Source organism: Callorhinchus milii, unplaced genomic scaffold, assembly GCF_018977255.1.
Source record: "Callorhinchus milii isolate IMCB2004 unplaced genomic scaffold, IMCB_Cmil_1.0 Scaffold1, whole genome shotgun sequence".
NCBI lineage: Eukaryota > Metazoa > Chordata > Chondrichthyes > Chimaeriformes > Callorhinchidae > Callorhinchus > Callorhinchus milii.
The window spans coordinates 5,247,452-5,265,052 of NW_024704742.1; the positions used below are offsets into that span (position 1 = coordinate 5,247,452).

Sequence of the window (17,601 nt, forward strand, 5' to 3'; positions counted from 1 at the left end):
AACAAACATTATTATCGGACCTGTAATGATAATAACAGATGCACAGCCATTTCTGTTTTGAGTAAATTGACAATTAACAAAAGGGCCAATAAGACGAGGGGCAGGAAGTACAAAAGGACACTGGGAGTGGGACAAAGTGTGTGTGTCTTTTTTTATATATATATACATACACAGTGGTGGATTACTGAGAGTTTGAATTGACAAATAAGGAAGCGACTAACAAAACCCTAAATCCACGACTGTTTGTGGGACGCTGCTGTGCGCAATTGGCTGCCGCGTTTCGCCCACAAAATATTACAGTCAACTCATTTTACAGTATATTCAGTGAAGTGCCTTGAAAGGTCTCGAAGACGTGATCAGGCTATATCAAATGCAAGGATTACACTATATATTATTACTTGGATCAAGTTATATTATGGTCCTAGCAGGTGGGATTTGATAGTATAAAGGGCTGTTCTGGGGAACAATCACAAACTTTTTTTCAAATTGTGCCCAGTTGCCAACAAAAATGCAGTTGCTGCACTTTAAAGGCAAGGGGATTCAAATATATCCTGTGAAACACTTTGAGACATCATGCTCCTGTTGTGAAAGGAATGATACAATGCAAGGATTATTATTATTATTGATGACCGTGAGCATCTGTTGACCTGGTTTTCTGAGTGTTTGCAGATGCTAGCCTTCTGAAACATCATACATCAATGCAGAACTACATAATATAGAATAACTGTATTTCTCGGTCCACCCTACACCCAACTAGCCTGTCATTAAAAACATATTCCAATTCATCTTTCTGGCTGTCCATCGCATTATTCTCGTCTTCTGTCTCAATCCTTTGCTTACAGTTATCCCATTAGAAACAACTTGACTGATCATTGCTCTGTCCTTTTTATTTTGTTACTCAGTTTATTAACGAATTTTCTCTGTTCTCTTCTGTCTCCACAGCTTTTTCTTTAACCACAAGTATTTTGTGAGGCACCAACTTGAATGCCTTTTGAAACTCAAGATCAATAACATTGCCCTTTCTCACCCATTCTGTGATATCCTCAAAATTGCCACTCCAGGGCAATGCTTTATCTCTCCTGCCATTTAAACTTTTCCAGAAAAAAAACATGCAAAGCAATTTGTTACTGTATAACCAGTATTTTTCGTGACCCATTTAATTTTGCTATGTTTGTGCTCAAGACATTTTTGCTGTGAAAAATAAATCATTGTAAACTTACCTTAACCTTAATGGGATAAACTAGGACATCCCTTTAGCAATTGCACAAATATATAATAATCCTTGCATTTAATATAGCGCCTTATCATGTCTTCGAGACGTCTCAAAGCGCTTCACAGAATGTACTTCACAGATGGCTCCCTATCTCCGAACAGGTCAATTTAAAGATCCTCGCACTAGTTTTCAAATCTTTTCATGCCCTGGCACCTCCCTACCTCTCCGACCTGCTTACCCCCTAACCCACAACCCGTTGCCTCCGCTCGACTGGCTCCAGCCTGCATGTCCCTCGTACCCTCCGTTCCACCTTTCGTGGCCGCACTTTCAGCCACTACACCCCGAAACTCTGGAACACTCTTCCTCTATCCCTCCGCCTTACCCCTTCCTTCCCCATCTTCAGGTCACGCCTGAAGACCGTCCTATTCAACCATGCCTACAGTCACCTCCCCATGCCTATTGTCACCAACTAGAGTAGAGCACATATCAGGAGTTGGGATATTCACTCTTTTTGCTATTAACATGAAACTGTGCCACTTATTAGCATCCGATGGAGGCTTAGAAATGGAACAAGCAGCAGCACGGTTATAATTATTTTAATACCAACTGAGCAAGCAGTTCAGTTTGAATAAGCAGCGATATTAATCATGGCTCATACACACAGTCCCTTGGCTGGTGTTGTGCTCCCAGCAGCAGTGGGAAAGGTACTTTTGCAAGAACTTTTGTATGAACCACAAACAACTTACTCACAGGCAATTGCATTTGAGATTCAAACCCACTGCTGCAACATTTTATGATCGTTGAAAGACCAGTGGATTATTTATCAAGATTCTACTATAGTACTTTTGACTTTTAATGCTATCTACTGATGCTCTTGCTGTACTTCAGATCCACTGCATGGTATTAAAGCTGTAGATCCTACATGCTCACAGAAACTAACGGTGAATAAAATTTATATTCAAAATCAAGCATGTGGAATCTACATATGTGTGGTGTTACATCATTCAGGGACTGGCTGGGATTACATGGCAGTTTTCATGGAAGAAAATTACCAGGTAATCAAGAAATCCGGAAGTCTGTGATGCTGACTGCGTTACTCAAACTCAATCTATCATGCACATTGTATGTACAGTTAGCAGAAGGGCATCTCATCAGTCTTGGATTTAAAGATATGGATAAAGTTTAATGAATGGTTATCATTTCTAGGATTAATGATTCTGTCTCGAATGTGACACCATATCGACCATCTCACTCAATGAGCTTCAAGAATGGCTGTTGTGCAAAATGGAAATCTCAGTGAGCGAAGTAGTGTGGTGGTGGTGTGTGTCTGACTGTCTGTCTGTGTGTGCGTGTGTGTGGGGGGGGGTAGCGTGGGGTGGGGGCAGGTGTACACAAACACCGTGTCAGACATCGTGAAATGATTCATTTTGCGTATTTTCTAGTGAGGTATATTAATTAATGATCTATCGGGATAAGAAACCTCTAAGAAATATTTCAGAATTGCCCACCCCTGCCCCATCACCCTTTCTATTGCTAATAATTCATGATTTGAGTTCAGACCACTCGGGCTGTCTGTGAATATCTCTGAAGATCCAAGAAGCTGTACGGCCTATGCCTTGAATGATTTGTTAGGTTATTATAATTGCTTGATTTGATAGGGCCTTATTAGGTCATCAAAACATCTCAAAGCACTTCATGGGATTGTAGGTGAACGCCTACAATTTCAAAGAGCAACAACAACAACAACAACAACTTGCACTTATAGAGCACCCTCTACCCGGGGTAGCATCTTGGAGCACTTAAATGACCGGGAATGGAGATGAAAGGTATGAAGTCAAACAGGGAAAACACAAAAAGAACAAAACAACAAGGGGTCGTCTGACAGAGGTCAGAGAGACAGAGACAGCTCGGTGGAGGAAAACCTGTCAGGAGTCTCTGAAAACCTGTCAAGACTAATTATATCCCGACACCTGTCAAAAATCTTGTGAGGTACAGATTATATATATAATTTCTTATCTTTAGTAATTTAAGAACAGTGCCATGGGATCTTTATTTTGGGTGATACCTAAATGGCTGATTACTGGACAGTGCTGAGTACAAGCGGTTTATTGTTTTTGTCTACAAATTGATTAAATTCCATAGTAAAATCCTGTGAAGTTGTTTGAGGCACTACAGGGCACTGTAACAAAAGGAGGGATTATCATAGTACTCTCAATCTTGTACTATTAACAAAAAGCCTGGATACCTCAAATATTAAGACCCCCCGAGCCTCCCCCAGACATCCCCGAGCCTCCCCCAGACCCTCTGAGCCTGCCCCAGACCCCCCAAGCCCAGGCCAGAGCCCCCGAGCCTCCCCCAGACCCCCTGATCCTCCCCCAGACCCTCACAGCCTCCCCCAGACCCCCCAAGCCTCCCCCAGACCCCCCCAAGCCTCCCCCAGAACCCCCCAAGCCTCCCCCAGAACCCCCCAAGCCTCCCCCAGAATCCCCAAGCCTCCCTCAGACACCCCCCAAGTCTGCCCCAGACCCCCCCAAGCCTCCCTCAGAGCCCCCCAAGCCTCCCGCAGACCCCCAAGCCTTCCCCAGACCCCCCCCCCCAAGCCTCCCCCAGACCCTCTGAGCCTCCCTCAGACCCCCCCCAAATCCTCCAAACCTCCCCCAGAACCCCCCGAGCCTACCCTAGACCCCCCGAACCCCCCGAGAACCCCCGAGCCCTCCCCCAGATCCGCCGAGCCACCCCCAGAACACCCCCACCCCCCCCCGCCCCACCACCCCCGAGCCTCCCCCAATAGTAGCCCAACATGATGCGTTGCCTCCGATAGGGTAACAGAGTGGCCAACGCCGAGTGGGGCAGTGCTTTTGAAACCGTGTGTGAAAAAAAAAGGGTCCGTCTCGAAAGCGTTGGGGGAGGGGAGGTGTGGGGGAGGGGAGGTGTGGGGGTGGGGGGAGATGGGGGGAGATGGGGGAAGGGGGGAGAGAAACTAATAATATTTTTTTTAAAAAATCAAGTCAGTAGCCCAAACCCCCTTTCCTCAGGCACAGTTAACGGCAGAAACCCGCCCAATTGGGCGTGAGAGACCGCCCAATCTGCGCGCATGGAGTGGTGGTGGTGGTTGTCGTGGGACGAGGCGTGGTGGTGGACTCGCGCACGCGCATATCAAGCCCCCCCCCCCCACACAACTGCTGTGGGTGGGGCCGACTTGCGCACGCGCATATCGCACCTGCTGCGGCGGGGTGGGTGGGTGGGGCCGACTCGCGCATGCGCTGCGGCGGCGGCCGTCGTCATCGTCGAATCGCGCATGCGCACATCCTCCCTCCCCCCACCAGCTGCTGCTGCTGACGCCGCCGCCGCCGTCGTCGCTCCGGGAGAAGTCGCTGCGCAGGCGCAGTTGCGTCAGCTGCTCCACCCTCCGGAGCGCGTGCGGGCGGCCGTGTCGCCCCCTCACCGCCCCCCCCCACACACACCGGCTGTCTGTCTGTCTGTCGTAAAGTGTTCGTAAAGTTTTTGCTCACAGTTACTTTGCTTGAATTGGAGGTTCGGCCCTGTGGCGTTTGCTCTCAAGTCCCCCCTCCCCCCCCACCCACCCCCCCCCACACACACCAACCCCCCCCCCACCCATCCCAACACCAACCCCTCCATCCCCACCCCCCCCCACACACACACCACCTCCCCCCACCAACACCAACCCCCCCCCATACACACCCCATCCCCACAACCCCCACCCAACACCAACCCCCCCCATCCCAACTCCCCCCCCCACACACACACCATCCCTCCCCCACACCAACACCAAACCCCCCACCCCCACCCCATCCCAACACCCATCCCCCCCCCACACACACCCCATCCCCACAACCCCCACCCAACACCAACCCCCCCATCCCATCCCCCCCCCACACACACACCCCATCCCCACCCAACACCAACCCCTCCCCATCCCAACCACCCCCCACACACACCCCATCCCCCACCCACCCACCAACTCACCCCCCCACACACACACCCCATCCCCCACCCAACACCAACCCCCCCCGACACACACCCCATCCCCACCACCCAACACCAACCCCCACCCTTCACACACATCCCCACAACCCCCACCCAACACCAACCCCACACACCCACCCCATCCCCCACTCACCCCACACCAACCCTCCCACTCCCCCCAACCCCTTCTCTCCCACCACTGTAATGATGGACAAACGGTCTACCAGTACTAGTAGTGGTTGTCTCGCTGCATCTCTACAAGAGACGAGCACGACCGTTCCGAGTAAGGTAAAATAGCCAATGTACTGTTAACCCACATGTTGTTTTGAAAGATGGTTTGGGCTTAGCTGACACCGTGGACCAGGCTCAAGACTATTTTCTTGTCTATTGGGTGGGGGGGGGGGTGATCATTTCACCTCAGATATTGCTGGAGTGTTAACTGCTTTGAGTTTAAAAAACAAAACAATTAAGATTTAATTGTATTACCTGAGCTTTGGGTTCTTTGAGACGTCCTTTCCCTGCAAGACCCCTTCCAATCCGGTTACTCACGATACTGGGACGGCACTGATCGAAGTCACCAATGGCATTCTCTCTTATCTATGTGACCAGGGCTTCCACTATTCGTCCTTCTTGATCTCTCTATCATCTTCGACACAGCTGACCATTCAATTGTTGTCCACCGCCTCTCCTCTCAGCTCCACCTTCATGGTGCTTTCCTTGTCAACGGCTCCAATTTGTATATATCACTGGCTTCTCCCCTCAGCCCTGCACCGGCAGATCATACCCAGTGTTTAGGTTTCTGCCTCCACCCTTGTTTCTAGGACCAGTTGATTATCAGACCGATTGCTTGTCAGACATCAAGTCCTGGATGAGAGTTAACTTTCTCCAGTTGAATACCTATATGTCACAGGATCTCCTGATTGACTGCCATTTGTGACCTAAAGCCTTACCAACCTGCCACTCCTTCCTCTGAACAGACACTGGCTTCTCGCCCCCTGCTTGTCCACCAGACCAACAGAAGTTGGGCCTTCACTCTTTTCTGGAACTCCATCCATCGCTGTGCCTCACCCTTTCTTTTGCCTCCTTCAATGTCGGTCTCAAGATCTTCCTCCTTGACTGTTCCTTCTGTCATCTTCCCACCTCCACCCTCTTGGCTTCCACCCCTTCTAAAACCAACTCCCAGCTCGAAGCAAACTCTCAACTGTCCAGCCCCTTGGGAACGGATGTCCTCCCAAGGACAACCTGTACTCCAGGGAACTTGGCGAGATGAAAATGGGGATGTGTAAAGCACTAACAAGCAGTCAGTCAACACTAGAGTTATTGACAGTAAAAACAAGCAAATATAGTTGCTGTATTAAAGAAGGGTAGTTGGTTTGACTTTAATAATTGAAATTCTATTGGGATCAATTCTTAGAGGGAAAGTGTGAATATAACTTAATAAATGACTGTTAATGTAGATTCAGAAAGTGCAAGTCTAGCCTGCTCATACTTTTTGAAGATTGACAATTGTTAATAATTAATTATTAACGACTGCATTTTGATATAGTGCCTTATCGAATCATCAACTTTTCAAAGTGCTTTATAGGATTTTACTATAAAGTATAGACTGAATTTCTAGATGAATGTGGCAACCAATTTGCAGTGACCTACAAACAGCCATGGAATAAATCACTGATTTTATCTGATGGATTGTTGGTCAGGACACTGTGAGAAACTCCCTTAGAATATTTATGCATATTACATAGAATTATATGACACAGAAACAATACAAATCTACATGTATACAGTATCATGCCTTTCACGCAGGAGGGTGTCCCAAGGCTCTTAACAAATTAGCACTTTGACACGTCACAAAGACATGATAAGGCGCTACATCAAATGCAAGGTTTATGATTATTATTGGCACCTGAGCTGGGATTAATTGGAATTGCAGTGTTAATCAAAAACTTCGTCCATCGGGGTTACACTACCACAATAGGGCCACACTGTGCCATCCAGAATTCGAAGTTCACTGGGGGTCTGAGGCTAAGTGAATGTATGAACAGTCAGTGTATGGACATAGAGTGTTCTCCTGTTCTGCTTACGTCATTCGTATAGAAACTCACTGGACCAGGCTATTAGTTTATTGCAGAAACACGTCCTCTCCTAATCCTTGTGCTTGATAACGAGTAACATTTATCACTGCCATTAATTCAGATAATTCTTGTACTTCCCGCCACAGATCTCAGTTAATGAAAATAATGGCTGCTCTCAAAGTGAAAAATTAAACATTAAATCAGTTTGCGAGAAAGGTGGAAAAATGTGGAGGCCACAGTTAGGTATGTAATACAAGACGCTACTCGGGTGAAGAATGCGATATAAATGTAAATTGTTGTTGTATCATTTGTAACCCAATTTTGGTTTGTTATGTGTTATGTGTGGAGTCCTGTAGCTCAGTGGTTAGAGCACTCGCTTTGCAAGTGAGAGACCTGAGTTCAATTCCAGGCAGAGGGCGAAACCTTGGGCAAGTTTCCTTACTCCACACAGAGCCTAATAATAATCCCTCCAAAACAAAGCAATAATAAATTGGTCATTTTCAATCTACGACTGTTTGTGGGACATTGCTGTGCGCAATTGGCTGCCGCGTTCGCCCACAAATATACAGTCAATTCACTTTACAGTCTATTCTGTGAAGCGCTTTGGGACGTCCTCCCGACGTGAAAAGCGCTATATCAAATGCAAGGATTATTATTATTATTATTATGTTTGTATGATTGTATTATGATTTCTGTCGGAGCTATACTCCATGGTTATCATTTAATTCCTCGTCTATTTCTACAAATTAAATTTATAAGCTTCTTTGGTAATGTTGGACAAGTAGAGCGTTTTTATACCCATCGTTTCTTCTTAAACGTTGTGTGTTCGATTTTTCTAATGATTACTTCATTAAGTCCGGTAGCTCAGTGGTTAGAGCACTCGTCTCGCAAGCGAGAGACCTGGGTTTGATTCCCGGCAAGGCGAAACCTTGGGCAAGTTTCCTTACTCCACACGCCTGATAATAATCCCTCAAGAAAAAAAGTAATAATTTGGTCCTTCATCCACGACTGTTTGTGTGGACGCTGCTATGTGCAATTGGCTGCCGCGTTTCGCCCACAAAATATATAGTCAATTCACTTTACAGTATATTCTGTGAAGCGCTTTGCGACGTCTCGAAGACGTGAAAAGCGCTATATCAAATGCAAGGATTGTTATTATTATTATTAACATATGATATATTCCTGCAATAAACTGTACTTCCATTCCCCAGTCTCCTCTGGCTAAAAAGGAAAATTCCACAGGCACTGGTTACCCACAAGGATACTTGGCAACTGGGCAGATGAAATTCAGTGTGGAGAAATGTAAAGTCCTTCACATGGGGACAAAAAATCCAGGAAGGGACTATTATTTGAACGGAAGGAAAATAATATGTATGGAAAATTAAAAGGACCTGGGGCTCCTGTTTAACAAGAAATTGAATCTCTCGAAACAATGCTCTGTGGCAGTGAGTAAAGCAAACCAGATGTTGGGACGTATCAAAAGATCCAATAGCAAGCCGAAGCAGTGGCGTAATCCTGCCACTGTATAAATCATTGTTGAGGCCGTACTTAGAGTATTGTGTACTGTTCTGGTCGTCACAGTACAAAAAGGATATTGGAGAAATTGAGAGGAGACAGTGGAGGGCAATCAGAATGATTGAAGGAATGGAGGGACTGGACTATGAGAAGCAACTGAGTAAATTGGACAGGTTCACCTGGAAAAGAGAAGGTTGAGAGGCAATATGATTTTAAAGGGGTTAGACAATGTAGATCACGACAGGCTGTTTCAACTATCCCAGAATCATAAAACCAGAGGACATGGCCTGCGATTGAAGGGGAGGAAATTCAGAACGAATCTACGCAAACACTATTTCATTGAGGGAACAGTGAACCTGTGGAACAGGCTCTCTAGGGACACGGTTGAAGCAGGAAGTGTTGATTCATTCGAACACAGATTAGATCATTTTTCTTTTAGGAAATAGCATTATGGGATATGGTACATAGGTAGTTCGGGGCATTTGTGCATGCGACCGCCGGGAAGGTCGGTGGAAGCCGAACTGGACGGTCCTTGGTCTTTTTTTCGTCTAGCGTTTCTTATGTTCTTATGTTATGTACAATCCGGTTACCTACCCTGGTAACTGTTGTTCATGTAGGACCGTGGGTAGTGAGCGTCGGCTGACCACTTGGTTATAGAGGCTGTTGCCTGACCTCTCTCCACCCAGTTGGCACACAACCAGAAGAGGGTGCAGAATAGACCAGGCAATCTAGCTGATTTTACCCTCCCTAACCCTGGGGACACCAGGGTCAATTTAACCTCCCTCCTTACGCAGCCCCAATTGATCCCCAGGAAACTCAGCACCAACTTGGATTCAAACCGACAAGCTTCGGGTCCGTGAGCTGTAGCTCTGTGCGCGACACGTTCGCAGCTGATCTATACCACGTTTCCTCGTCGTGAGCTTCAGACAGAAGAGTCCAAGTTATACAGCTGACAGTACAAAAAAACAGCTGTTACTGGCTTGTAACCCCCAATGTTTAGATGAAAATAATGCATAAGAAGCAGTTGCAATATGCTGGACCGCTGGTGCATGTTGTTATGTAATTGGAGGCTTCCCCACAAGGCGGCAGTAGATTAATGCGTCTATTTGTCTGCATGAACCAGAACCTTGTAAGTTGAGGCTACGTGACTAATGGTGCACACGTTGTGTATGTGGAGCAAGTTACATCATCTGGACTTTAATAAAGTGTCGGAGGTGCTGTCTTTCCAGTGAGGCCCCCGCGTGCATGTTCCTGTGAACCTGACACTCATCGAAAAGAGAAGAGAGTTTCTTCCGACGTCTTGGCCAACAATTTCTCGAATAAAGTTAACCGTTCGCGCCACGGCTATCTGTAGGACGTTGCAGGGCCCAAATTGGCTGCCACGTTTGCCCGCAAAACACGCAGTCGCTCCACTTTATAATATATCCTCGTGAAGAGGTTGGCTCATCCGCCTGATACGAAAGGCACTGACTGCAGTGAGCGCAAGGGTTATTTTATTTTTTTCAATTATTATTAATGCTCACCAGAATTAGGTGAGCAGCGTGCACCCATCCTCCCGAAGTGAAAGGCGCTATACAATGCAATTTGTTTTTGTTGCACCCTTCCTTGAAATGCGCATTCCAGTCCAGACGCAGAAATGTCCATGTGTAGGTAAGCACAAAATGTGGAACTCTCAGTCTGACTTGGATACTCTTAAGCACAGTGATGGATTTCAGCACATCAAATACCTGAGGGGACAAAAGAAACAAAACAGAGGAAGTGTAAAGTCGTGCAGGGCCAACCGTGAAAACATATTTGTCACCATCATCTATAAATATTCCCCTTTTTTAGCCTTTAGAGTTCTCCTGTACGTTCTTCTTTCTGGTTGATCCTTAGCGATACCTGGATGCTGTGTTCTGTGACAGCAATAATAATAATAATCCTTGCATTTGATATTTGATAAACTTGTTGGATATCAACTGAAGAACTAGGGAGTAACCTCTTTGGAACCGAAATAGCTCCAAGGTGACATGCTTGGATTTGTCAGAATCGCGCCAGCCCTCTGTGGCCGTCATGGCAATTCAGTTCCTGATCCAGGCGAGTCCGCAGTATTGGACTTGGAAGGGCAGACCAGTCACTGGGGGCAGGGAATCCCCTCAGTCAGCTCCTGTTAACCTGCAAGCCAAAGCCCATAAAGTGTAGGGTGGTCCCAGCTAGAGAAGCAGTGGGAAAGCTTGCTCGACAGTGCTATTGAAGGCAAGCTACGCCGCAGTTTTAGCTGGTTAGACTCCAGCAGTTACCCCAATACACATTCTGGGATCACCAAGCCTCGTCAACCTGCGCCTAATACTTTCCGGATTTAGGTAAGCAAGATGCATCCTCAAGGAAGGGACATTTATTGGTATGTCATTCCATTAAGCATCTCTGAAATTACCATGTATTGGTGGGATACATGGAACTCTGTTTGGTTTGGATACCCTTAAGCAGGGTGATGTGTTTCTGCATGTGTCAAACACCTGGCTGATCAAAAAATATTTCTAGTCCTCTGTCTTTAAGACTATTTTGCCTTCACATCTTGGTGGTAAAGTGTTAAACAGAGAACATTGTCATTCAGCCCATAAACCTTTACTCCACATGAACCAACTAATCTCACTCGCGAAACTTTCTATGTATTTCAATATTCCTCTTTTTCAAACATCTGTCTAATGCCCTTTTAAAGTAACGATTCGTGGCAGAGAATTCCACATTCCAGTCATCGTCTGTGGGAAGATTTTTTTTTCTAGTGTCCCTTTTAATTCTGTTCATGATTATTTTCGTTTTGCACCCTCTCATTACTGACCTGCTAACCAATGGAAAATAATGTACTTACCGTAAGCTTTCATAATCTTGACGATCGTGTCTCAGTCTTTCCAACTATAATGGGGAAAAAAAACCTCTCATATTATTTATCTAAAACTCCTTCCTCTTGTTAACTCCCTAGTGAATCTGCACTTAATTTTTTTCTATTGCTTTTATATCCCTATAATAGGGAGCCCAAGACTGGACAATATTCAGCTGTGGTCTAAATAAGGTCTTGTACAGGTTAAGTATTGCCTTGCTATTGTATTGTAGACTGCAGGCTTTTGTTTGCCTTTTCATGGCCTTCTCTACCGATGCTGTCATCTTTATTAACTCGTGTATTAAACCATACGAGATGCTAGCTACCCCACTATATAAGGGCGCTATATAAATGCAAGCTGTTCCGAATCTGCAAAACAAGATTCCTTTGCTTTTCTACCCTATTTAAAATCTACCATTTATTGTGTATTTCCTTTCCGTACTTGTACTGCTAAATACAGTATACTACAGGTGATTCACCTTTTTTTTGACACTGAACTGCTTTAGTCTCCAAGCCGTCCTCTCTTTTAGATTTCTGAAATCAAATGTTCAGGGCATTATCACTGATGCAAAGTGGAATAGCCTGGATTCCCAACCTTAAGATGGCTCTTTACATCATCGGCAGCACTGAACAATTCTAAGTTGGAGTGCACTTCGAGATGCAATACATCTTGGATTCCAGTGTTCATGATAAATTCCTCAAGCTTAATTGCCATGGTTTATGATGCCAAACATTCAGTCTGGTGAAAGACCTTTTCACCCAGTATTTGAAGGAGAAAGTTTGGTTCCCTAATTTGTTTTAACTATAAGCTTTCAAAAAAAGTCTGGTTATTTGTTTCAAATTGTGCGACCACAATAAATCTGTGTAGAATATAGTTTTCTGCAAGTACGAATCACTCCCTAAGCGTCAGCATGATTTACTTCAATACAGGAATAAAGCCAACATCAAATTAGTTTTTCTTATTTGGGGAGAATGAAGAAAGAGACCATATAAACCTATTTAAATAGACTTGTGCATCTATCTGTTGTATTATATATTGTTGAGCATGGATTTGAATCATACTCCTATGTGATTTAAGTTGTATTCTAGTTAAACAAGTATGGGGAGGAGTTGGAGAAATTTGAGTGACTAAGGCAGTGCATTTCTAGGAGACCATTCATTTTCTGCACATTGTCCACGAGGTCATTGAACAGTAAAGAGTCTGTAAAACATTTTCATTCTTCAGTTCCTTTGTGTACCCACGTAACCCGAGTGTGGAGAATTGTATGGATTGCACATTTCTATACAATAGTTTTTAATTTATAGAGTTTCATTCTTCTGTCCTGATAGTACAAAATAATAAAGTAATAATAATAATCCTTGCATTTGACATAGCGCCTTATCACGTCTTCGAAACGTCTCAAAGCGCTTCACAGAATATTCTGTAAAGTGAATTGGCTGTATATTTTGTGAATTGACTGTATATTACATTTTAATCTACAAGGCAAGTCACGGGCATGTTGTGTGCTTTGACGGAATCTAGACTTTGACAGAAGTTTAATTAAAGCCGGTTCCTCCTTCGATGGATGGTGTGTTTTGAAGGATTTGGTTGACTAGGCTGTTGGGAAGGGTAGGCCCATGCCATTGAGAGTGTACAATCCTCATTCAGATTCCTAAGTTTCTGGTTAACGCTCAATCATGGCAGATTTGTGCTTATGTCCATGGGGGAACTGAAATTACTGACATTTAACTTGGTTCCTACCAATGGACTATTATCTCCTCTTTCTGGGTTTTAACCGCAAGTCCCAGAGGTGAGAAGGACTGTGTTAACCCACGTGCGCACTGTTATTGCAATAAAGGTTTGCAACAAAAAAAAAAGCTCCTGTGATAGTCATGGAATTCTTTCGTGATCAGTTCTGGGTCAAATTAATAGAACTCGTGGTTTTTGTTTTGCAGGACGTGCAAGGAAACTCGCCGAAGATCCTCTTTGTTTAGAATTGCAGAATCCGGAGGCGCTGAGCAGCACCTATGGTGCGGAAGACGTAGATAAGATGGAGAATGATGACGAAACAGATTTTGATAATTATTCAGACTGTGACATGAGTGACTCTGATTTCCTGCCGCTTGAGCCCAGACGGTCACCGCAGCTCTCCGAGTGCGGTCCTCAGCTGTTTACTGAGAAAGAGGACTGGGAGAAAGAAATTGACGAAGCTTATCCCTACGGTAATGTTTAGGTATAGTAGTAATCACAAGAATCCTTGCATTTGGTACAGCGCCTTATCACGTTCGTCAAGACGTCACCAAGTGCTTCACAGAATATACTGTAAAGTGAATTGACTTTATATTTTGTGGGCAAAATGTACCAGTTTATACAGAATTGAAAGTGGGTCTATTTTCAAAACATTTTATTGAGCTTGGGCACTTTTTTTGAACACATGCACATACCGGCTGCATTGAAGTACGCATGCGCACTGTGGATTATTGATTCAATCGGATTTTATACGATTTATACAGTTTGTCTGAGACTCGGACTTTGCGTAAATCATCTTTAATGTTATGGTCCTGACTGATTTGACTTATGAGTTTTACAGTGTAACAGTTCTGTTCTAAATATTGGTGTCCAGCTTATTTGAAAATTGTACTTCTCATTCAATTTGATTTTTTTTTAGCTGCTGCAACAATTCAGACAAAATAACTGTTGCATTGGTTCAAATGTCTGTTGAAAACTTGTTTTCAAATTTGTTCGTGCATACTTTTCACTTTGTAAAACTTTCAGAGGATAACACACATGTAAAAATACTTTTAAAAAAACTGTACATTTAAAATAGAACTGATTTATCCACAATTTTTTTTGATAACAGTGTTTCTACATCAGGAAGATGTCTCAAGAGCTTCACAGGATACACTGTGTATCTTGTGGGTGAATATGGCAGCCAAATTGAACAAGGCAACCTCCCACAAACAGCCATGAAGTGAATGACCAGTTTTATTTGTGGGATTGTTGGCCAGGACACCCAGAACAATTCCCTTCTCCAATGAAACAACATTGACCTTTCATGAGGGTGAAGGGCAAGCGATGTGGGTCAGGTTAACTGGCAACCCACGGTGACAACCTGGTATAAATTAGATGCATATTTGCGAAGCTTATCTCAGATTTAACTAGGGTTTCATTTGAATTATGGATCTGTAAGAACTTGTGAGGTTAAATGTGCTGGACTCAGCTGCTCCCAATGCTGTGCTGTCGAAACATCTGTAGAGTTGGTGACATCTGTAGAGTTGGTGAAGGATGCGTGTCGGGACTTACAAACTCAGGTAGTTTTACCTCGTGGACTCCAGGAGATGCCAGAGATTTGTGAAGCTGTCCCAGGGAAGAAATGGAGGGCAAAGAGAGAAGCAGAAATAGACTGATTAGTAACAAATACAGATACAACAACAACAACAAGATTCCATTTATAAAGCGCCTTTCACGTCAGGAGGACGTTCCAAGGCGCTGCACAGTTGGGTCATGACCCGAGCATTGGGGGGAAATGGTCAGGGTGAGGGGAGGGAGGGAGCGAGTTGGGGGGAAATGGTCAGGGTGAGGGGAGGGGAGGGAGGGAGCGAGGAGGGGGGAAATGGTCAGGGTGAGGGGAGGGAAGGGAGGGAGCGAGGAGGGGGAAGAGAAGAGAGTCGAGAGAGTCGAGATAGGAAAGGATACTAAAGAGGAAGAGCTGAGAAACACCGCCAATAGGAGGTAGATTTGGGGTCAGATGCTATTTTGCCGAGTTATTACATTGTGCAGTCTGCACAGTATTAACCCAGTTAATGATGCCTGGCTTGTGGAGAAGTTCTCTTCAGATGAAACTGAGGTATCTGGCTTGAGGATGTCCAACTAACTTGCGTCCAACTAACTTGCATCCAACGTTGGTTTTAACTGAAGTAGATGCCTTTCATCATGCCAGGAACATACGAATTTGCTGGCGAAAGAAGACCAAGGTCCATCTCGTTCGCCTTCCACCATCCTGGCAGTCGCTTGACATGTTGTGTCCAAAACTATATACTGTATCCCAAGATACAGTAAAGCCAAGACTTTTTTTGGGAGGAGTCATTTTTTTTTGAAAAAAAAACCCAAAATATGATTTAAAAACATTTACATATTCGTGTCTGTGTAAACTACTAATTCTGGTTCAGTTTTTACCTTGGCCATTTCTGAAATTTGCATTTGCACTTACTGGAAGGCATGTTCACACCCTCTCTCTCTCTTTCTCTCTCACAGAGACATGCACTCTCTCTCTCTCTTTCTCTCTATCTCTCCCTCCCCTGTGGAACGGAGGGGAACCTTGTCCTGAATTTACCTTTTTTTTAAAAAAAATGCATACACCCAACATTTTTTTATGGCTTGTAAGTCAAAAAAAAAATGCTGATTTCTTAACTGCTTTGTTTCCTTTTGCAGATGAGGACGATTTAGAGATATTCTTCCGAGCAGGGTGTTCCCAAGTACAGCCCATTTTTCAAGATGAGAAGATTTACAACCCCAGCTGTGATCACGCTCCCTCATTAACAACCGGTGTTATAGAAATCCCTTTAGTCCAGGGACAGTTCGAAGACGCTGATGAAAAGTAGAAGCCATTTATATTTTTGACATTCATTTCTTGGATGTTTCATAGTGTTATAATAAAATGGACTTAATGTTTAAAGTCTGCTACTCACCTTTTTTGCTCTGTGGTTTGCCACGATGATCACTATTTAGACTATTACCCTCCTACCCTCGCTCGCCTCCACTGGCTCCCCATCCCCCAGAGGATCGAATTCAAGATCCTCATCCTCACCTACAAGGCCATTCACGGCCTTGCTCCCTCCTACCTCTCCAACCTACTATCCCCCTACCTGCCTGCCCGTACCCTCCGTTCCTCTGGCTCCGGTCTGCTCCACGTCCCCCGCCCCAACCGCCCTACTATCGGTGGTCGGGCCTTCAGCCTCTCAGCCCCGAGGCTCTGGAACTCCATCCCCCAGTGCCTTCGCCTTGCTTCCTCCCTTTCCTCCTTCAAGGCCGGTCTCAAAACCTTTCTCTTTGACCGAGCCTTCAGCTCCCCTCTCGACTCTCTTCCTCCTCCTCGCTCCCTCCCTTCCCTCCCCTCACCCTGACCATTTCCCCCTCCTCTCTCCCTCCCTTCCCTCCCCTCACCCTGACCATTTCCCCCTGCTCGGGTCATGACCCAACTGTGCAGCGCCTTGGGACGTCCTCCTGACGTGAAAGGCGCTCTATAAATGGAATCTTGTTGTTGTTGTTGTGTTGTATTATGTTTAATCGTGATCTCTTTATAGAACCTAACTCCGACATTTCAGTTTTAATATTAAACTATAATGGCAGATTATAGAAACTATGCTGACGATGTGATATTCTGCAAAAGCAAGGTCTGAATTCACTAAACAGGAATGTACAATTAAAGTTAATGTGAATGATGAATGTTAATAAAAATGTATATAATAATCATTACAATTGTATAGCGCCTTATCACGTCGAGACGATTCAGTGTGCTTGACAGGATGTACCGTAAAGTGGATTGAGTGCATTTTGTGGGCAAAACACGGCAACCAGTTTGCCCACAGCAATGTCCCACAAATAGCTATGCCCCGTATCCCTTGATACCCCTACCTAATGCAATCTTAGTGGTTAAAGGAAGTGAGATGACCTGGGTTCAATACCCGGGCAGGGCGAAACGTTGGGCAAGTGTCCTTACTCCACACGCCTATGTTTACCTAGCAGTAAGCAAGAACCCGGTTGTTGGCGGATCGCTTCTCCAAGGGTAATAATCCCTACAATTTTTAAAAACAGGAAATTCCTGTGTTTGGAATGAAATGCACAATCCTCACTCCACACCCCTCTGTTTATCTAGCGGTACGTAGGGACCCGGGTTGTTAGTCATTTAGCGGATCGCTTTCCGGGGATAACAATCCCTTCAAAAGACGAATAAATAAATAATTGGTCACTCAAT

At 44.9% G+C, this 17,601-nt stretch overlaps 1 protein-coding gene across 1 annotated transcript; it reads left to right on the plus strand.

Moving 5' to 3' along the window:
• Window positions 1-5,357: 5,357 nt before the first annotated feature.
• LOC103182132 lies at window positions 5,358-16,356 on the plus strand. The gene is made up of 4 exons (XM_007899002.2): window positions 5,358-5,488; window positions 7,422-7,518; window positions 13,583-13,849; window positions 16,059-16,356. The coding sequence occupies exons 1-4, from the start codon at window positions 5,405-5,407 to the stop codon at window positions 16,226-16,228; spliced, it is 618 nt and encodes a 205-aa protein (XP_007897193.1). The 5' UTR covers window positions 5,358-5,404; the 3' UTR covers window positions 16,229-16,356.
• Window positions 16,357-17,601: the final 1,245 nt, after the last annotated feature.

Coding starts and splice junctions, on each gene's coding strand:
- LOC103182132 (XM_007899002.2), top strand. CDS start 5,405: ATGATGGACAAACGGTCTACCAGTACTAGTAGTGGTTGTCTCGCTGCA. Junction 5,489..7,421: donor GCACGACCGTTCCGAGTAAG/GTAAAATAGCCA, acceptor TTCCCGCCACAG/ATCTCAGTTAATGAAAATAA. Junction 7,519..13,582: donor AATGTGGAGGCCACAGTTAG/GTATGTAATACA, acceptor TTTGTTTTGCAG/GACGTGCAAGGAAACTCGCC.